At 64.1% G+C, this 21,014-nt stretch overlaps 6 protein-coding genes across 6 annotated transcripts; all 6 read right to left on the bottom strand.

Moving 5' to 3' along the window:
* Positions 1–190: 190 nt before the first annotated feature.
* LINJ_06_0980 (putative glucosamine-fructose-6-phosphate aminotransferase) lies at positions 191–2,203 on the bottom strand (the record flags this gene model as incomplete). The annotated part of the gene is made up of 1 exon (XM_001463141.1): positions 191–2,203. One exon carries the CDS (start codon positions 2,201–2,203, stop codon positions 191–193), a length of 2,013 nt encoding a protein of 670 aa, XP_001463178.1.
* A 1,094-nt stretch (positions 2,204–3,297) lies between these two features.
* LINJ_06_0970 (conserved hypothetical protein) lies at positions 3,298–5,064 on the bottom strand (the record flags this gene model as incomplete). The annotated part of the gene is made up of 1 exon (XM_001463140.1): positions 3,298–5,064. The coding sequence occupies one exon, from the start codon at positions 5,062–5,064 to the stop codon at positions 3,298–3,300; it is 1,767 nt and encodes a 588-aa protein (XP_001463177.1).
* A 1,662-nt stretch (positions 5,065–6,726) lies between these two features.
* On the bottom strand, positions 6,727–8,919 carry LINJ_06_0960 (2,4-dienoyl-coa reductase-like protein; the record flags this gene model as incomplete). Its single annotated transcript, XM_001463139.1, has 1 exon — positions 6,727–8,919. One exon carries the CDS (start codon positions 8,917–8,919, stop codon positions 6,727–6,729), a length of 2,193 nt encoding a protein of 730 aa, XP_001463176.1.
* A 2,039-nt stretch (positions 8,920–10,958) lies between these two features.
* Positions 10,959–12,308, bottom strand: LINJ_06_0950 (conserved hypothetical protein; the record flags this gene model as incomplete). Its single annotated transcript, XM_001463138.1, has 1 exon — positions 10,959–12,308. One exon carries the CDS (start codon positions 12,306–12,308, stop codon positions 10,959–10,961), a length of 1,350 nt encoding a protein of 449 aa, XP_001463175.1.
* Positions 12,309–13,013: 705 nt separating this feature from the next.
* On the bottom strand, positions 13,014–13,409 carry LINJ_06_0940 (conserved hypothetical protein; the record flags this gene model as incomplete). The annotated part of the gene is made up of 1 exon (XM_001463137.1): positions 13,014–13,409. One exon carries the CDS (start codon positions 13,407–13,409, stop codon positions 13,014–13,016), a length of 396 nt encoding a protein of 131 aa, XP_001463174.1.
* A 1,230-nt stretch (positions 13,410–14,639) lies between these two features.
* LINJ_06_0930 (conserved hypothetical protein) lies at positions 14,640–20,189 on the bottom strand (the record flags this gene model as incomplete). Its single annotated transcript, XM_001463136.1, has 1 exon — positions 14,640–20,189. One exon carries the CDS (start codon positions 20,187–20,189, stop codon positions 14,640–14,642), a length of 5,550 nt encoding a protein of 1,849 aa, XP_001463173.1.
* Between the last annotated feature and the right edge of the window lie 825 nt (positions 20,190–21,014).

The following is a 21,014-nucleotide window of genomic DNA, read 5'->3' as shown; positions in this document are numbered from 1 at the left end:
AGAGGGAGGGGCGGGAGTGGGGCGGAAGAGGAGATGTGGCAATGCGCACGGAGACACACACACGCGCCCACATGCAGTGTGCCACAATACACGGAAAGCAGCGCGAGCGACAGCCTCACGCCGTATCCTCTCAGCCTCAGTACTCGGCACACCCACACGCACACACGCGCGTGCGAGCATACATGCGGTACTACTGCACGGTGACGCTCTTGGCCAGGTTGCGCGGGCAGTCCACGTTATTGCCGCGCAGCAGCGCCATGTAGTAGGCCAGCAACTGAAACGGAATAACGTTAATGACACACTGAAGACAGTCCACCGTCTTTGGAACGAGGACGATCTCGCTCGCGGCCGCCTTTAGCTCAGCGTCTACCCCAGTCGCGAAAACGACGACGGCGCCGTTGCGAGCGTTCACCTGCTGCACCGCTGCCTTGCTCAAGCCGAAGTGCTTGTCATTGGTGCACATCGCCAGCACCGGCACCGTCTCATCAATCAGCGCGAGCGGCCCATGCTTGAGCTCGCCGCTGTGGATGCCTTCCGCGTGAACGTAGCTCAGCTCCTTCACCTTCAGCGCAGCCTCCATCGCGGTAGCCAGGTCGTAGCCGCGGCCGAGTACAATAACAGAGTGGCTCTCCTTCAGCCGCGCCGCCAGCGCCTTCACGGGGTCGTGTGTGATCCTAAGCACCTCGGCGATCTTTGCTGACACCTCGGACAGACCGCGCAAGATCTCGTTGCGGCGCTCCTGCAGCCACACCGAGTCGCTGCTGAGCAACAGCGCCACCAGCGTCATCACGATCACCTGTGACGTGTATGCCTTTGTTGACGCCACACCGACCTCGACGCCAGCCTTCAGATGGATGCCGCAGTGCGTCAGCCGGCTGATGCTGGATTCAACGACGTTCGTGATGCCGATGCACATCGCGCCAGCCTCGCTACACAGCTTCAGCGCCATGAGCGTGTCAGCCGTCTCGCCGGACTGCGAGATGAAGAAGCACGTGTCGTTCCGCTGCATCTGTGGTCTGCGGTCAATGAAGTCGGAGGCATTCTCGACGGAGATCGGCAGCGGCACGAGCTCCTCGAAGAGCGGCCGCACAGCGATGCAGCTGTTGAGCGAGGAGCCGCACGCGATGAAGAGGATGCGGCGACTGGTGAGAATGGCGCGAATGCTCTGCTGGGTGAAGCCGCCGAGCTGCACTGTCCCGCTGCTGAAGTCGATGCGGCCGTGCATGGAGCTGATGACGGACTCTGCCTGATCGTAGATCTCCTTTAGCATGAAGTGCGCGTAGTTGCCCTTGGACAGGCTCTCCAGCTTCGTCTCCAGGTGCTGCACCTCGCGCTTGATGATTGACCTCTGGCGCTCCGCTGCGTTGTAGAAGCGCAGTGCGCCGTCGCAGTAGTGAACAATGTCGTTGTCCTCGAGGTACACAACATCGCGCGTGTACTCAGCGAACGCGTTCGGGTCGGAGGAGAAGAAGACCTCGAGGGGCCCCGATGGGTCGGTGAAGTCGTACGTCTGCAGCTTCATCACGGAGCCGCGATTGTCTGTATGCCGGATGCCGACCATCAGCGGCGACCCCTGGCGGCTCGCCGCCACCTGACCAGGAAAGTAGACGCTCTTGACAAGCAACGCGTAACTGCCCTCCACCATGTTTGACAGCTCCAGCAGCAGGTCGGCGAAATTGTGGACGCCCTTGCGCGTGTAGAGGTACTCGGAGAGGACGCTAATGACCTCCGTGTCGGTATCGGAGTAGAAGACGTACCCCTCCCCCTTGAGAAGCTCCTTCAGCGCGGAGTAGTTCGTGACGATGCCGTTATGCACAATGGTGAACTCGCCGTTGTTGCTCTGCTGTGGGTGGCAGTTGCGCTCGCACACACCACCGTGCGTGGCCCACCGTGTGTGCACAATGCCGACGTGGTGGCTCGTCGTGGCGTCCATCGGTGGCAGCGTAGCGGCGACCGCCTCGCTGAACACCTTCTCGCGAAGCTGGTTGATGTTGCCGACGCTGCGCACCACACAAGGACGCGGCGTCGGCGCACTGGCGGCGGTGCCGTCCTCCTTGCCGCTGCCGATGTTTGCGTCGATGGCGAGGCCTGCGCTGTCGTAGCCGCGGTACTCCACCTTCTGAATGCAGCAGAGCAGAATGTCTAAGATCTGCTCCACCGTGCGCGGCACGTTGCTGTTGGCGTAGCCCAAGATGCCGCACATCAGGGAGGGGAAGGGGAGACGACGACGGTGACCACCGAGAGAGGGACAGCACCCGACGACTGGGTGCACGCGCACAGGCTCCCAGATGAACGGGAGGCGCTGCTGAAAGGGCTGCGAGCTGCGAAGCGTTAACGATGATGCAGCGGGCGGGGCGGGGATGGAAGGGGATGGGGACGGCGCGCAGTGATGTGCTGCGAGGAACAAGCGCTGCGTGAAAGGCACGGAAGGCAATCAAATCCAAAAGGAGCGCGTGCGCACGGCAATGAACAGAGGCAAGCTACGATTTCTATGGGAGTCTGTGTGTGTGTGCATGCGACAGCGGCAGGTGCGGCTGATCCGAGGCGGTGTGCACACACTCGCAGAGAGAGAAATGGTAGACGAGACGGGGTGTATACACGTGTGGACGCGTATCTGCAGGCAGCCGTACGTATGGCGACACAACGAAGGGAGGAGAAAGGTGGGGAGGGGGTCTGGACGAGACGCAGGAAAACTTTTTAGGCGGGCGCGAGGAGCACTTTGAACGGAGCATCACCGCGCTGCCACGCAGCCACACGCACCGCGCGCGAGAGAAAAAGAAAGAGGAGTTGTGCAGAGGCGTGGAGGCAGCACGGGTCTGCTCAGGGGTGGAGGAGGAGGGTCAAGGCACGGCGGTATCATCCGCGGCAGGGCAGGACAGAGGGGCAGTGGGGTGTGTGCGTTGCACATGCAGAACACGAGAGCGGAGTGCACAAGACGGGTAGACGGCGCGCTGAAGTACCTACAGGACGTGTTATCGCTCTGAGTGCGCACCCCTACGCTACGGTCCTCGTGCGCTACAGCCTAGTTCGCGGAAAGGAGCACAGGCACACACGCAAGCACGCACACACACACACGAGCAGAGGAGTGATAGAAGCAGCGGTGATGTGCAGCCTCCATCGTGACCGGAGAAGAATGCAGGAACGGATGCCCTCATGCGGGTAACGGATGCCTGCCGCGCGCATGCACACACCGCGTTGGAGAGAGATCTGCAGACCGGCGCCCTGCCCCTCCCCACCCCACCTCGCCGACCTCGCCCACCTCACCCCTTGCGGCTTGTAAAGCGCGTGCGCCTGTCTCTAGATTGGCGCCGCGAACGGCAGTAAGTCGCACCGGTGAAGAAACGTGGAGGCGGGTGGCGGCGATGGCGTTGTTGATTTCCCTGTTGACATCGTGTCGAGAGTGGTGGTGTGACTGCCGCTAGCGCAGCTGTAACGCCCACAGCCACAGCGGTGCGCCTCAGCAGAGGGTAAAGATGCGTCGGCGACGCTCATTATGCGCAGATTACGCTTGTCCTCTGTGATGCTGAACCACACGACGCGGCTGATGGCGAACTCGACGTGTGGCAAGCCGCTGGCCTGGCGCGCAGGGCCGCCACGGGGACTGTCTTTTCCAGATATGTACGACTGCATCAACGACGATACGGGTGATACGTCGGCGCTGCCCATGCGCGGGCCGAAGAGACACGGCGCGCTGAACGTCTCGCACCAAGTGCTGCTCGTGCCGTACTGCAGCGCCTCGTCGACGTATAGGGCCGCCCCGCTTTGGCCGCCTCCAATGGCGAAGAAGTGGGGGTTGCAGACGATGAACTTTCTATTATGCGTGTTGCCGCACCAGGTGAACTTCTCCAACAGCGGCGCCTGCGGCACCACTCGAGCCGGGTGCACAGGGCGCAGCAGTCGATGCCGCCTACCCCGCGGGGACGGCACAACGATGTCAGGTGCGCCGCGGACGCCGGACATGGCGGCCGCGTTGCTGGATAAAACGACGGTTGCCCGTAGAGGCGACAGATTCAGCAGCGGCGGCACCTCGCTTGGTCGCAGGAGTGGTGACGAGTGCGCCATCGACTTGTCGACGGTGTGCTTCGAGCCCACGGAGTGCTCAATGGTCATCCGGCTTGGCATCGGTACCGGTACTCCCGCAATGTCATCATCGGCGAGGACAAGCCTCGCGTAACCGTACGCTGGTGCTGCACCGGCTGCTGTTGTGGAGGTTGCCGGGGCACAGGTATGAGGCTCGGCAGCCTTGCCATGCTGCTGCTGCTCCTGCTGTTGCGCCCCTTGCGGCTTCTGCTTCTTTTCCACATCTGTCGCCATCCACGCCCCACGCGACGGCGCGCAGCTCAGCTGATCCAGCCGGAAGACAAATGTGTCGGGGGAGCCAAAGTATATGTTAGCGGCATGGCGACCGAGGCACGGCACCTCAGGGGTGAAGCAGCCGAGCACACTGTGCTGCAGCGCGCCGTGGGCGGCGCCGTACCGCCGGGAGCTCGAGCGGTGCGCCTCGAGAAATGAATGAGATGCGCCGGCAGCCGGTGGCGACACCGCGTACGAGACGTTCATCGAAGAGGCCGAGAGGCTGTCCGCCGGGCTCGCGGCCTGCGCGTTCGAGAGCGCGGCGTCCTCGCCAGAGTGCACAAAGAACAGCCCGAAGGCGACGGTTTTCACCTGCGACTGCTTCGCATCCACCGCCTCCATGCGGCGGTAGAGGCTGGAGAGGCTGAATCCGTCACTGGCGGTGTCGAAGCACAGTCGCCACGGGTAGCTCTGCCAGCGCGGCGACAGCGCCAGGAGGACCTCGTGCAGCTCGCAGCGAGAGAGCGGCAGAGGCGGGGTCGGCATGTCCTCTGGGGTGGCGAATAGCTGCGCTGCATCCAGAGCACAGCAGCACGATGTGCTATCCATCGTCACTGCTTCCTTGCGCAACACCGCAGCACTCAAAGTGGCGGCGTCTCCTGCGTGTAGGGCAGCCTGGTGCCGCAGGTGCCTCTCCCGCTGCACCGCCTCGACAAGCTTCCGTCGCACATCTGGCCGGTACTGGAAGCAGTTGCGGTAGGCGTCGTACATGTGGCATCCCGGTGGCGGGAAGAGAGGCAGTACGCGGCGGGCGATACACGGTGGTGTTATGGGAAGCGACACACATGAGGAGGCAACGCACTCCTGCGGACATTTCGCCGGCGGCGATGAGGGGCCTTGAGGGAAGAGCGACATATCGCACGTATCGCAGCGCGATGGGTGCACAGCTGATGATGCCTGCAGCGGCTAAGGGCGTGCGCGCGTGCGTGTGTTGGGAGGGAGGGCACGCACGCGCGCACGCACACACACGGGGAGCGACAGACAGCGAGAGGCGAATGCGCACGGATGCGCGCGCCCACACGCGAAGGACAACAACGATTTTGATAACGATGGAGAGGCGGACGGCGATGCGGATGAGATATGCTGCCCGACGAAGCGTCGAACAACTCCGATGAAAGAATGTGCAGAAAGCGAAAAGGCAACGGCGCGGAGGGGAGAAGAGGGGAGGAGGAGGGAGAGGGGGTCGATATAAACAACGACAGTAATAATAATAATAGTGAGGGAGGAAGTCAAGAGCTTGTCCGTACTGGGTGCTTGCGATGCGCACAGAAATACGCCACGCGTGTTGCCAATACACGTGCTGTGTGTGTGTCCTGGAGGGGGAGGGGGGGCCGAGGAGTCAGGTGTGTGAGTGTGCCGTGCGTCTTCTCACAAATGCGGAAGGAGGGCTGCTGAGTGAGTGAGTGAGTGTGGGGCCAGCTGCTGGTTGAGGGGAGAGGCGAGGCGAGAATCCGCACTGTGGCGTAGCACCTGCTGTCGTGTTCGTAGCTCCTCCCTTCAACGGTTGTGTGTGTGTGTGTGTGCGCGCGCGCACAGGTGTGCGGGTGAGCGGGTAAAGAAGATGAGTGGTGGTGTTGCGCTCCCCGCCGCACGCGCACAGGCGCAAGAGAGAGGAAGAGGGACGGATGTAAAATGCCCGTGAGCATGAGCGCATATCTCGGACGCCTACCGAGGCCCCGAAACGGTGAAGAGTACAAGGCGGCGATGCGCACAAGTGAAGGGGTAGTGGTGAGAGGTGTTGATGCAGCCACATCGCTGCTGGTGTTCCACATCCGTACGACCGCGTGTTCGAGTTCGTTGATGAGAGGATTGATCGAGACTCACCCGCACGTTGCCACATGGCCAACGTTGCCTCATCGCGACACCTCACCTGCGGTTGTACATCGCTTTCTCCCAATGCTCTGAGCCCTCGTCATCGCACGTGCATGCACGTGCGGAAGCGGAGGCGAAGGGGGCCGCGAGATTGAGGATCGAGCACCAGGCGACGCCCAAGCCACTCGATCTCAGACACATCGGCCCGCCCTCTCCGCCTTTTCACACACACACACACACCAGCATAGCTCATTGCGCCGCTCACTGCCGCTCCTGCGACTCGCCCCGCTGCCAAGCAGCGCTTTCCGTCGGTTTGCCTTGCCCGCGTGTGCATGGATTGGACACCAGATGGCGTCCGCAGCAGTGCGGTCACATGCCATCTGCCCTCTCTTTGCCGCGTGTCATCCGTTCCGGAGGCCCCACAACCCGTCCCCACACGCAAGCAGGCAAGCGCTGCAGGGTAGGCTAGCAACCAGCGAGCAACGCGAAGCGCTGGAAAGCTGTGTGGATCCTTCACCAGGCACAGGCCACCGCCGCCGCGCGACCATCGAGATGTCAGCCTCATATCTTGTAGCCGATCTCGTACCCTTCGTGGACGCACTGGAGTAGATCTTCTTCGCCGTGTCCGTCGCCGGTGTAGCTGTCACGGCAAGAGCCGGCTGTGTAGATGCTAAAGTCGCCCATCATCTCACCTCGCACCTTCGCGCCGTCCTTCATCCACTCGTAGATCCATGTGCCGTAGGTGATGTTCGGCAGCATGCCAATGCACCAGACGATGGTGTCGCACGGCACGAAGAACTTGCGGCTGTCCGGTGGCAACGTGGAGATGTGCACGCCGTCGGCGTCGAAGTTCTCGAGCATGCCGTGCGACACCACGGTGCTCGCGTGCTGCTTGATCCAAAGTTTCTGCGCCCAGCCCCAGCCTCGGGAAAGGTCCGCGTCCTTGTCCGCCTTGTTGAAGATGGTGACCACGCGGTTGTTGCGCGGCATCCGTGGCTCCGGGCTGCCCAGCAGGCTGCCGTCCTCGAGGTTGACGCCCCACTCGTCCAGGTACAGCGAGACCTCGCGCGAGACGCGGGGGTCGTGCAGCAGGAAGGAGGCAACGTCGTGCGAGATGGCGCCGTTGCCGACGATGACGACGCGGCGACCTGCCGTGACGCTGCCGTCGAGGATGCGCGAGAAGGGCACGATGAGCGGGCACTCGGACGCGCCGGCGATGACGTGGGACGAGATGCGGCGCGGCACGGAGCCGTGCGCCATGACGACAGCGTGAAAGAACTGGTGGTTGCGAGCTACCTCCTCGCGGGTGAACTCAGTGTTGAGGCGGACGTTGATGGAGGACTGCCGCAGCTGCCGCGTCCAGTACTCCAGCATGGCCTGGTAGTTTTCCTTGCCAGGCACGCGCTTCGCGAGGTTCAGCTGGCCACCAATGACGCTTTCCTTCTCAAAGAGTGTGACGTCGTGGCCGCGGCGCCACAGCGTCAGCGCGCACGTCACGCCCGCCGCGCCTGCCCCGACAACGGCGACAGACTTGCGGTACGTGGCCGGCCTCCATCCTCGCTGGAGCTCGTAGCCCGAGATGGGGTTCAACGCACACGTGATGCGCTGGTGCTTGTACAGCCGGTTGACGCAGTGGTTGCAGCCGATGCACGGGATGCTATCCTCGCTGCGGCCCGCCGCTGCGTTGGTGATGTACTGCGGGTCCGCGAGCAGCGGCCGCGCGACGCCGACCATGTCGCACACACCCTTTTCGAGCAGCTTCTCGGAGAGCTCGATGGTGTGCAGCCGGTGCGACGCAACGACCGGCACATCCGCTGCACAGACCTCCGTCAGCCGCTCCTTCAGCAGCTGGCAGGACCGCGCAAACGTGCCATGCGGCACGTAGGCTGACAGCGTCTGAACGGGCGAGTCGTGCATGCCGACGCTCGTGTTCAAGAGGTCGATGCGGCCGCTCTTGGCGAGCACTTCGGCTACCCGTAGCGTCTCGGTCATCGGCGTGCCGCCGACCTTCAGGTCGTGCAGACATAACCGCAACGCCACGAGAAAGTGGTCGGGGTTCGCTAGGGAGTTCTTGATGGTTTCGAGCACGCGCACTGTGATCTCGAGCCGGCGCTCCAGCGACCCGCCAAAGGCGTCCTGCCGCGTGTTCACGGCGGAGGACAGGAAGTTATGCAGGAGGCTGCCCTCGCTGACAGGGATCTCGACCCCGTCGAACCCGGCCTCCTCGGCTAGCCGTGCAAACCGCTCGTACTCGGACACCACGTAGTCCACCATACAGCCAGGTACCCTGTACGGGTGCGTGTTGCGGATCGGCTGCACCGGCGACGGCGTCGACGTGGCGGACACAAAATGACGCTTTCGGGCGGCGCGGCCCGCGTGGAAGGCTTGGGCGAGTACGTAACCGCCCTCGCTGTGCACCGCCTGTGTGACGCGCGAAAGCGCCTTGGCGGCGTCGAAGGTGCCAAGCATCAGTGCATCTTTCTTCCACCGGCCGAGCCTCGACGTGCCGAGGCCGCCGACCACGATCAGCTTCGCGCCGTAGTGCGCCCGCTCGCCAAAGAAGGCGGCCATCGCGGCCATGTGCTCGTCGCCGTAGCACTTGAGCTCACTCTCCATGTTGAGGTAGATGGGCTGCATGTAGAAGCGGTTCGGCAGCTGTATGTGCCGGCCAATGCGAATCGGCGTGAAGAGCCGCGACGCGGCCGCCGGCCCCACGGCGCTGCTGCCGGTCGAGGAGGTAAAGCTTGCTGCCATCAGCGCGTAAAGGGGATGGGGGTGGGCGAGAACAATTCTGGGCCCGCGATAGGAGAAGCGCGCAGAGAAAGGATCGGAGTGTGCAGGAGCACCGGGCGGCTTGCGCGTGCACCGGTGAGTGCGGCTGCGTATGAGCGATCCCCCACACACCGCGGCCGCTGTCGAGCACTCTTGCTTGAGTAGAGTGCTGGGGAGGGGGGTGGGGGGCAGTGCGGCGGCATAGCGCAGAGAAGTCGCCGAGTCAGTGGAACGCGTACACGTGCATGCGTGTGTGCCCGGTGAGGGCGGAGGCCGAACGACCGCAGAAGAGGAGGAGAAAGCATCGGGTGACGGCACCAGAGCAGGGATGATGTCCGTGTTCGAGGGCGGGAGAAAGGAAGGGTGGGCAGTGGCACAGTCGCAGCGCGGAGGGTGAAGAGGGTGCAAGGGGAACGACCGTCGCTGTGGCACAGCATCACATCACGTCACGCGGTTTTTTTTTGAGAGGAAGGTTGTTGGCGCTGCCACTGCGCGCTCTCTCTCAGCACCGCGATCGGATGAGCGGACGCTCGCAAACCCTCTGTGCCGTGAGCGCAGGTCTCTCTGAGGAGACGTGGCGGACTCTTCGGTCCAAGACAGATCGGCGCTGCCCACACAGACGCACACGCACCCGCTATGGTGCTGAGGGAGAGCAATGGCGCAGCGGCAGCGAACGTGAAGGAGAACACATCCGCAAGAGCGACGAAGGTAGGGGGAGAAGCATGGTCGCTCCACCGCGAAAGCCCCGGAAGCAGAACGGCTCACAGTCGCACAGACGGCACGGGCGCCGTCGCGGTGCGTGGGGATTACGAACGAAAACGAAGCGACAACGAAAATACCTATGTTTAAGATGCAACGCAGCAGAGATCAACGCACATCAACGCGCACCGCCGCACAGCGGAACGAAAAGGGGGAGAGCGCTCAGCGAGAGGGAGAGAGGTGCACCAGGGCAGCCGCGTGACGGGCATGGAGGTGGACAAGAGCAAACCATGAAGGAAGACTTGTTCTTTCCGTCTGCACATGACGGAGTACGCCAGCCATGATCATGTGCGTGTGTGTGTAGCTCTATCTGCACACCCCCCTCGCCTAGCGCGTGTGTTGCTGCCGTCTCCTCTCCTGCTGCATGCATATACGCGCCGCGTACACGCGCGTCTGCCCCGTTTTCACGCGCGGTGAAGTGAATCCGCCCCCCCCCCTCTTCCGCTCCCTTGCCAGATGAGGCTCGCAGCATACACAGTGACTGCTGAACGCCGGCGGGCACGGAATACCGCACGAGGGGCAGCGGCGAGAGGGAAGGCTGGAGGAGATATGCGACATCCACCCAGAGGGCGATCGACGGAGGAGAGAGAGAGATGGCGCGACAATGCACACGCATGCATGAGTGAGCACACATCGCCTGAGGCTCAGCATCACCGTCGCTCGTCGTCCACTGCACCTACATGCCACGCAAGGCGAGAGCGGTGGTGCACACAAGCAACGATTTAGTCGACGCTGTAGTAAGCGAAGAGGGCAACCATCCTTTTCCTGTCCGCCACACACACACACACAGACACACCGACGTGTCCATACAGCCACCACCACGAGCACGTCAACAAAAATACAGGTGCATGGGCAGACACAGCTCATCGACCTCCGCTGCAAAACGGCTATGTCAACGATACCGAGCCCACCCAGCACCGCCCGAAATGTATCTGACGCGGCAGAAGGAGTGGGTGGGTACACATGGTGCGCCGTCCACGCGATTCGTGGTGAGCTTCTCCGAACGCGGTCATGTCCGCAGGTCTCTTCCGCACAGCTTCAGCTCAGACCACCTGTCCACCGTCACCAAGAGCCCGCCCAGCCGTGCCCGACGGCCGGCTGCAGGCTACCTGGCTTCCCCAGACAGAGTGTGGGGTGGTGAACCCTGTGACGCCCCCCCCCTCGGTAGGTGAGGTGCCGAGCGGAATACGGAGAAGGAGCGAGGCAGCAGAGCGAGCACGCAAGACGCGCATATGTGCGACGCCCTTCCACTCTTCGAGAGCTTACGCTGAGAGCTCGCGCGGAAAAGGCAGGGCGTGGACGCCCTGCATAAAACTTTGCGGCTCAGCCGGCAGCGCGCAGGCGACCACGCCGATCGACGGCCACGCATCCATTAGCTGGTGGATCTTGTCGAGCCGCTGGCGACACGTCATGCCGGCCGGGTTCACCTCCACCGGCTCTGGCACGCGCATGACGGACGCCGCACTCGGCGCGTTGCGCGTCGTTGGCGCGTACGGGACGTTGAGATTGGCGAGCGTTGTCCATGGATCCTCGGCCGAGGAGGGGGCTGCCGACGAAGCAGCTTCACTGTCGTTGGCGGGGCGGTCCGACACCCTTGGTAGACTCGCAGAGGGCACGTTGTAGTTCGCCAGCGTCGCCAGCTCATCATCCGGCAGCTGCGGAAGACTGTTCACCCACTGCTGCGGCTGCTGGTGCGCCGGCGCCCCCGCGTCACTTGCCGATACATTGGTGGGTGTGCACGAGTGATGGGAGACGCCGCCCGCAGCGCCGCCGTTGCCGCCGCGGTTCGGCGGCGGTTTGCATACCGAGTTGCAGTCACCGCTGTCGAAGGTCGACGGCGACAGCGCTGGGCCGGGGCCGCTTGCCGCGCCGCCAGAGCGGCCGATGTCCTCGATGGCGCACCATTTTTGGAAGAGCACGTCGATGTGCGCATCGCGGATGCCGCTGTAGCGAATCTCCAGCTGCACCGTCGCCACATCCACGACGCCGACCACCTTGCGCCACCCACACTGGCACGGCAACTTCATCTCCACGCGCGACGGCTCAAGACCGCTGCCGCGCTGAGGCAAGACCACGAGCGTCACGTCCACCTCCGGCGCCGCCAGCGTGTAGTCGTCACGGTTTTTGAGCGTCAGGACGTACGTGCCGGCCGTGAGCGTGAACTCCTTCGCTATGATTTTCTCCTTCCGCGACAGCGGGTACGTGATGCCGTCCTGCAGATAGACGGTGTCCTCCGGGGTGTAGCCCTCCTTTGTGATGAGGTCGATCTGCTCGATGGGCACGAGAATGCTGTCAGTCTTGCGAATGATGTTGCTGCACCGCGTCATGTACGCCGTGATCTTAGCAGCGCAGAACTCTGACAGGTTCTTGGAGTATTGCGCGTTTTGGGGGTTCTTGTCCGCGAGGGCTGTGTGGCGCACGTAGTTCAAGATCTGGATGCCACGCACGTATTGATGATACACCGTGTCGTAGCTCTGCAGCAGCCGGCCAAGCTCGCTGCGGTAGCGGCTGCTGCTGCTGATGCGAAGCTTCGTCCGATCCACGTCGTACTCGCGCTGCTCGCACTGGCGCAGCAGGTCAAGGCCCTCCGCCAACAGCAGTTTTTGAGTCATGGCTGGTAGTGGTCAGAGGTGATCCGAACAGGGAAGGAGATCGGCTGCGAGAGGGAGTGGGCAACGGCGCCGGTTGCGTGGCAGAGCAAGCGAAGGCACGAAGAAACAAACAGGAAAACGAGGAAGGACGGGAGGCGGAGACGGTTTCGTTGCGCGAGAACTGCCGCGCAAGGCGAGTGGCGGGAGCGCGGTGTGCACAGGTGTGTGTGTGTGTGTGTGTGTGTGTGTTGTTTTAGATCCGATGTATGTGATAGAGAGAGACGTAGAGGGTGCACGACAAAGGCGGGAGCGAGTCGATGCCGAGCGCGTGCATCCACTCGGAAGGCGTTCGGAAACGGGCTGCATGTCTGTATATCGCTCTGTGTGCGTGTGTGTGTGTGTATGTGTGTGTGTGTGTGTCTGCACGACAACGCCGCAGAGAGGAGGAAAAGCCGATGCAAGCCCCCGCCCCACCTCTTCAGGAGAGGGTGAGGCCGTGCCTAGGCACATCGTCGTCTCACGCCACGCCGTTGTTTTGCCAACGGACTTGTGCAGGCGCTCTTTGGTTTCGTTTCTTGCGCATCACACTTGCGGCTGCTTCGCCGCGACCGCTGTTCCAAATCACGACACCTCCTCTCCCCTTTCCCTCGCCATCCTCACGAGGTCCGCCAAGCAGCTCGAATCCAGTCAGCGGATGCACATGCGTGCGCACACGTGTGCCCTCCATCAGAGTAGCTTCAGCTGCCCAGTCACCTCGTCCACCAAACTCTTCGGCCCCGGCCCGACGGCTACGACGGTCTTGCTACCCGGCGCCACCTGCGTGCGGCCGGCGTCCCGGATGACGTAGTGAGGCAGGTTCATCTGCCGCGCGTGCTTCGCTAGCGCCATCATGGCGGCCTCATCGGGACACTGCAGAGCTACCTTCGAGCAGCCGCTGGCGTTCCACGCGTCATACCACTGTACCCACAACGCGGACGCGGGGTTTAGGGCTGACCGCGGGCTTGTCGTCGTGGTTGACTTGAAGGCCAGAATTTCCTCGACGATGGCCACCGCGGCATGCGCGCACTGCGCGGCGATCTTGCCGTTGCTCATTTTGAGATCCTTCCGGACGACAAGCGCCATCTTCACCGGCTCACCGGTCGCAACGAGGCTGCGCAGCGGCCGGCACTTCTCCAACGGCCGGCGGAACAGCGACGCCAAAAAGCCCTTCATGGCCACAAGCGCCGCAGCAAAGGTGAGCGCGAAGCCTACCGAAAAGCCTGCCCAGAACGGCTTCCGCACCGCTTCCGCTGAAACGGCTGCCTCGTGCTCGCTGGCGCCGCCGAAGGCCGCGTGGAGGATAGCGAACAAGGTGGGCGAGGAGAGGCGCGCCACCGCGGCCTCGTAGTCCATGAAGAGGTGGTGTGTTGGAGAGAAAAGGGGCGAGGCGAGGCAAGGCGACGCCGCAGCTGGGGAGACTGTATGACAGCGAAAACAGTACGAAAAGGCGGTGCGCGCAGCGGCAATCCGGCAACAGTTCGCACCCAACGTGCCCACTCTCTTCTCTGCACGAGCTCTGGGTGGCGTGCCACTGAGCGGAATTGCGTGAGCGCGACTGTGCACGCCTCGACCTGCACAGAGTATCGACGTGAAGGAGAAGGCGGAGTGGGAGAGGGGGAGAGAGAGTGTAAGACAAACCGTGAGACCGGTGCGTGGCGTGGTCGGTGATAGCCCTCATGTCAAGACCCTCCTTGCGAGTCGTAACCGTGGGCGGCACCGTGCGCTCAGACGCGCCCGTGCGCATAGGAAAAGGCATGCAGCAGGCACACACACCTCCCCCTTCGCCCCGCCCCTCCTTTGCGTGCAGCGCGTCCTTGTCCCCCTGACGTCTTCCGTTTCAGCACGGTCACACGCGTGTCCATCCCATCCGCCTTCGGATATTGCGCGCTGCGGGAGACGACGGAGACGAAGCTGATCCTCTCCCAGCCCTGACGCGCCGCCTGCATCACCACCCTTAGGCTTTGTGTGTGTTGTGTTATCCTTCGCTGCGCAGGCTTGCGGGCGGCATGAGCATCTCCATGTACGGGTGCGCGTGCGTGCGTGCGTGCGTGCGTGCGTGCGTGCGTGTGTGTGTGTGTTTGTGTGTGTGTGTGTGCGTGCGTGCGTTCAACAGAAAGGGAGGGAGGGGAGGGGGAGAAACGAAGAGTATCCTCGTACGCGCCGCCCGCGTAGCCTCGGGTACGAGGGGCCGGCGGAGTGCAGCTCCATGGAGGCCACCGCAGCCCACCACAATCTACCGCCCCCGCCGCCCACCCGCCTACCGCAAAGCCGACATCACACGCACGTCGCTTGGGTGTTCCCGCCCGCCGCTTCTCAGTCAAACGTTATCACCACGACGGAGGTGTTGTCGCTGCCAGAGAGGTTGTTCACGACGTGCTCCGTCAACCGCCGCGCTGCCGCCTGCACAGCGAAGAAGCACGGCGCGCTGCCGGTCGTGCTCGACAACGAATCCGCCGCTTCGTCGTCGTGTTGGTCAGACACGGCAGCTCCGTTGCCGCCTGGCGTGCAGAGCGGGGCAGCGGGGGAGAAGCGAGCACTCGCACACTCTTGCTCGTCGAACGGTGACGGTTGCCGCAGCGGAGTCCGTTCAAGCGCCTCGCGGAGGAACAGCAGTGGTACCTCAGCTGTGTTGGATGCCTCTGCATCCGCCTCACCGACCCCTGGCGACTCCCTCGCCCCCATCCCCGCGTCATCGGACGCTTTCACTGCAGCGCCGTCGCTGCGCATCATCCGTGTCGCACCCCCCTTGGACTGCTCCTGTGCCGCTGCCAACTCATGGCACACGAAGGCGAGCACGTCCTCGGACGTCATGCGGTCCCAGACGCCGTCGGAGGCCATGATCAGCACCTCGCCACGGCGCACCTCCCACTCGTACACGTCGGCGATGTTGCTCACGGCGTTGTGTGTCAGCGTGACAGCCGATGCCGACGCCAGCGGAGACCACGAGGAGAACAGCGATGGCGGCGAGATGGGCGACGAGGGGCTTGGGGACGGCACCTGCTGCCGGCGCTGTTCCTGCACCGCATGTGCATAGGCTCCACTTTCTGCAGCGCTGGATAGAAGCGGCCCTTGTGATGGGGATGCAGGCACCTGTTTCGCCTCGCCATCAGTGCAGCGTGCATTGCTAGCACGCGAAAAATTGGCCCTTGAAGCGGCGCCGCCGTCCATGCTGTCACCCGTCGGACTCCGAAGTGGTGTACTCGAGCACGACTGCCAGCGCAGTCCCCGCACCGCGGAGCCGCCTTCGGAGGCATCGCTGTGTCGCGGCGTACTCGCGGGCGGCACCGACCCTGCGACTACCTTGACTGGCGATGACGACGATGTGGCGGTGGCGGTCGCGGAGCTGCTCCTCCCCATCGCTGTCAGTGTTGCCGTGGTGGCGGCGTTGGTTGCTACAGCAGAGGCCGCGAGCGACGTCAATGACACACTTGCGGACGCAGCGGTCGCTGATGCTGGGGCGGCGGAAGACCACCACCGCGCCGGTGCAACCTTGTACCGGTAGTCCCCGAGACCCCGCGTCACGTCGAGGCTGCCGTCGACGCGTCCAAGCTCCACGACGCCACCGGCGGCCTGAATCCGGGCTGCCTCGGATGGGTAGGCAGAGATGCGGTGGTCAGTGGTGCTGAGCAGAAGCTCGCCCGTCTGCAGATTGCCGATAATGGCACGGCTATCACCCAGATTCGCGATGCAGAGCCGATACGTGTCCTCTGTGCGCGCGGCCGGCATCAGTGGTGTGGACGCCTCGCCAGGCACCCCTTGCTTCATTGGCTCATCCAGCGTTGCAGGTGTGCAAGCGGCGGCAGAGCCACCGCTGTTTGACGGCGCATCACCGGCACCTGTTGCCAACGGCGGGGTGCAGCTTGTGCAGCTGCCCACCACCGCTCTTGCACCGCCGTGGCACGGCGCAGACGTCGTCGGTAGCTTGAAAAACGTTGCCACGCTCGCGGTCGACCCTGCGTCACGACGCTGGGCAGAGAGGCCGTGTGTAGCGTGGTGCAGGAGGTCGTACAACGTCAGGTCAAGGTGCAACAGTGCCTGCACAAGGGCAGCGCTTACAACCCGCTGAAACTCGACCGCCTCCATCGGCGCTGTCTCGTGATGGCCACGTAGCCGCTCCGCCCGTGGCCCTTCGGGACATACGTTGCAGCTTCCAAGGTCTCCCTTCCTCCGCTGTGCGGAGCTGTCGGTGCCACGAGACGCGCCTCTGCCATTTCGTGGGTCCTGCTCCAGCTGCCTCTGATAAGCCTGCAGGGCGTGCTCGAAGTGCTCCGGAAAGAACTGCGAGGCCAAGGACGCCACGGTGTCACCGCAGTGGCCATCAAAGACGCCAAAGCAGGCGAAGACAACCTCGTCTCGCACATTCGTGGCGTGGCGCGCCGTCGCCGTCACCTCCTGTGTTGGCATCGAGTCCGCATCAGCCCACTCTGTGTCTTCGCGCACTGCCCCGGCTTCTCTTCGCGCACTCGCTCCGCTGGCTGCTCCAGTGGAAGTAGGAGGGGCAGCAGCGGTGGCAGTGGTCGGCGCTGCAGTGGTGCTTCTCCGCACGCGCACCGGCAGGTCTGCCACCATCATGACGCTGTCCTCTTGCCTACTTCGGCAGCCGCGCAGCGAGCTAAACGCGCACCGAAACTGCGTAGCCGGTGACGCTGAAGGCACCGGCGCGGGCGACAGTGCCGTCACGCCTTCGGCAGCAGCGGCGGTGACGTCGAGAGAAGCGTCAAGTGCTGCCGAGATGTCTGCTTGAACATCGCCCTCCTCCAGCGCTGCTACCACGTCGTTGCCTTCGGCCAGAGCCTCGCTCGTGGCCGCGGCAGCTGCCAGCACGGTATTTCGTTCACGAGTGCACAGCACCGGCGAGGGCCACTGCAGCGGCGAGGTATACTGGGCAGAGGCTGTTGCTCTGGTGACCGCAGTGCTGGTGACCGCCGCTGGGGGCGCTGAGTCGCTGCTGCGCAGAGAGGCTCTTGAGGAGGGGCACTGGCTTGCAGGCAGCGCTACCAGCGGCGGAGGTGGCGCCAGTAGCAGTGCGGATGGCACATAGTCGCTGAAGCTGCCCAAGTCGTTGCTACCCGCTCCGCCACTCTCGCTGTCGACGCGAAGTATGGATGGAACGGCTCGCTGACTTCCCCCGAAAACCACCCCGGTGGACGCGGGGACGGCGCTGCTCACGCCGGTCAGCGAGGAAGAGTTCGCGTCTCGAATGCGCTGCAGCCCACAGAGCTCCGACTCCACCCCAAAGTGCACGAGACCGTCTCCGTCCGCAGGAGACGCGTGCAGCGCGGCAGAGCCGTGGGGTCTCCTGCCCCCGCCACACGTAAGCGCCATCCCGCCTTTGCTGCCCAAGCCGCCGATGTCTGCCATTGCTGTCGGTGACGAGCAGAGCGACGGGGCCCACGAAGACGCCGCCGATGCCCTTGCTGCTCGCGCCAACGGGCTGCCACGTGGCAGACTAGTCGATGTCAGCGCCATCCTTCGCGAGCTGTCCGGCGTCGCGTTCCATAGGCACACATCTTCTCCTCCGACCGACGAAGTGCGCCCTGGCACGTGCTGTGAGGTGAGCGACAGCGAGGGCCGCGGCGGCGCCACCATCGGAGATGGCGGTGGTGTCGAGCACGTCGACACCAAGCCCTCCCCTTTGGTTTGTGCGAGCGACGTGGCCGCTAGCAGGGTCGAGCCGTCTGCAACGCACCGGCCGGCCAAGTCTGCCAAGGAGTCGGCCTGCAGCGGCGGCGACCGTCTCATCGGCGCGGCTTCGCCCGGTACGCAGAGGGGCTCGAAGTACCTTGATTCGTGGTACAGCCGAGCGCGCGACTGCCACTCGGCGCACGCAGACGGCGATGTGACCGAGTCCGTTACCGCTGAGGGCTGGAGGCGGCGCTGCGATGCCGACGCCGAGAAAACAAAGGGTTGCGCGGGCAACCGGCGGCCGTTACTGGAGTGCGATCCTGCATCCGTGGGAGAGGTGCAGAAGCCGCTGTCGTGGTGGTGCGCCGTCGTCACGGGCGGGGAAGGCCACGGTGGCAGGCCGCTGCTGCCGGCGCTGTCACGCTGGCCGTGGTCCGGACGGAGCGAGCGAGGCGGCTCGGTCTGCCGCGGCAGCGATGGAGGCGACGATGCGTGTGCCGCAGGCGAATCCCGTGAAAGGCTCTGTGTGGTGGCGTTTGCCGAGGCAGGCGGGTTGTGGGCACTGCCGGGATGCTGTTGCAGCTGGGGTGCAGGCGGCGGCGCTGCGTCGAGGGAGGTGCAACTTGGCTGGGGGAGGGAAAGGCGAAGCGATAGCGTGGCCGCGTGGTCGCGACCGCTGCACAGTGACGCATCGCATAGTGGTGGGCTGGCGCGCCCCCGCCTCACCCCGGGCCCGTCCTTTGACAGGCTTGCCGCGGCACCCAAGCAGGAGAAGCTAAGGGGCATCGGCGCGGCAATCTCACTTGCGCCACCCCTACCACCGGGCCGCCGCGATGGTGGCGGTGCCCCCTCGTGCAGTGGTGTCACAGACGCCGCGTCCCCGTCACCGTCGCCGCCTGCGCTGCCGCAACGCGAGCGCGCCGCTGCATGGGTCGGGTGCGGCGGGGGCTGAATCCACAAAGCATGCCCGCCAACGGGGTCCAGCGCACATGTGGCGGATGTTAGGGGAGAGGTGCCGCTCCCACTCCCAACGCCGACCCTCGTGCGAGCCCGGACCTGATCACGCCATCGCTGCTGCACAATTGGCGCTGAGACCGACACAGGCGACAACGCCCGCGATGCTGTGGGGCATGGCACGAGGGAGAAGGACGGCGCGATGCTGCTGGGGCATGGGGAGAGGACGATGCGGAACGAGTCAAGCAGCGGTGTGCCACCGGTTACAGACCGACTGCGCGCGGCTGCGGAGGCTGCCATTGCTGCGTCGGTGGGTGTGGTCAGCGCCGTACTCAGCGGCTCGGTGCGAAGCTGCCTGCTGACGAATACGCTGCTGCCGCTACTGACAGACGCACAGAGGGGAAGCAACGGTGTAGACGCCGCCGACGCAGCGGGGGCACCGCAGTCCTCGACGCCGCGGCCCCCGCTTCGTATGCCCCCTGGCGACAGTCGCGGTGCGACGAGGCCGTGGAGCCTCAGAGGTGGCGCGTCCTTGTCGTCGCTGTCTGTCTCCTGCAGCGCCCTTCCCGACGACGCCAGCGCCGTCGCGATGCTGGATTTGCTCTCGCTACCCTCCACAGCCGGCTGCCACACCTCGGCACGTCTGGTGCGCGGCGCCGCATCATCGCCAATCAGTCCGCGTGGCAGCGAGAGTACGCGGAATAATGGTATTTGTGTGTGCTCGTCAGCGTCGGCACGCTCGGCCACACCGCCCCTCGCGAGGTCCCCGACTTTAGGGCTATCAATGACCGACAGCGCATCGCCGAGCGGCGCATCCAGTGACTGCGAGCGCGCTGCTGGCTCCTTCTTCTGCGCGCAGGTGAACATGCCAGGCGAAGGTGGTGCGACCACGCCGGTGGAGACATCGTCGAGGTCTTCATGCGTCGAGGACACGCGGATAGGGAGCTCCAGGAGATTGCCACCTTCGGCCTTCTGAGCGGAACCGCGACTCTCTTCAGAGCTTATTCGCCAAGACGGCGTCTCAGGTGCGCCACCGTCAAGGCGCTGAGGAGCGGTGCTGCGAGACAGAGGTAGGGGGAACGCAAGGCTCCCTGCAGCGCTTGTCGCTGCGATGGCGTCAGCAGGGGCAGCAGTCGGCGATGCCGCACGAAGACCACAGCGCTTGTGGGCCGTCACCACCGCCCCCGCAAGTTCGTCTGATAGCGGCGCCCCTGCAATACCTGCCGATGCGTCTCCGTTGTTCGGCGGTGAGCTCGGTGCCGCCAGCGGCGCTGTTTCCCTCATCACCCAACGCGAGCATACACACGTGCACAAGCAAACAAACAAAACAGTAGAAGAGCAGGGGAGAAGCTTGTCCGCGTGCGGTGCTCGGCAACGCACGCGCCCACGTTTTTGCTTCGCCCTTCCTTTCGTTTGCTTGCTCTGTCACTGCCACTGCCAACGGCAGCTTCCGCGCCTTACAAGGCGCACTGAGGAGCGCCCCTTCGCCCTCAGCAGCGCTGCGTCGGTGCGACGCGCCACTAAACAGAGAAGGCGGGCAGGCAGAGAGGAAGACGGCAGCGGCTGCAGGCGAGCGGTGTGAGGCTGTGTGTGTTTGTGTGTGTGTGTGTGTGAAGGCCCAAGACAGCCGCGCAGCGGTGGTGGGGCTCTCTGCCGAATAGCGCGAGGCGTTGAGGCAAGCGTATGCATAGAAAGTGTATAGATCTGCTCTTGGATGTGACAGAGCGCCCACGCCCAGGCCCTGTGTGTGTGGAGGGGAGAGAGAAGGAGGGGGGAGGTCGTTATGGTGTCTGTGTGTAGTGATGGCTCGCTGATGAGAGCTGGCGAAAGAGGGGATGTGAAGGCCCCAGAGAGAAGGGGACGGGCGGCCGAGAGCGAGCCAGCTCCGTTCCGCTCGTATCCTTCTATGCTATCCACGTCTGCTGGTGCCGGTGGTGCTGGTGTTGGTGTTGGTGGTGGAGGGGTCTGTATCACTGCGAGCGCACAGGCGCAAGAACACGCGCCGGTCGCCGCGGTCTCTCGGGGTGCGTCGCCCGTCTATGAGGAGCCCGATCAACGTGAGGGATGGGGAAAAGGGCAGGAAGATAAGAGGCAACGCGAGCGTCACGC

Source organism: Leishmania infantum, chromosome 6 (genome assembly GCF_000002875.2).
Source record: "Leishmania infantum JPCM5 genome chromosome 6".
Lineage (NCBI taxonomy): Eukaryota > Euglenozoa > Kinetoplastea > Trypanosomatida > Trypanosomatidae > Leishmania > Leishmania infantum.
Note: the sequence above shows the minus strand (reverse complement) of the source record. Positions and strands in the feature narration are given on the sequence as shown.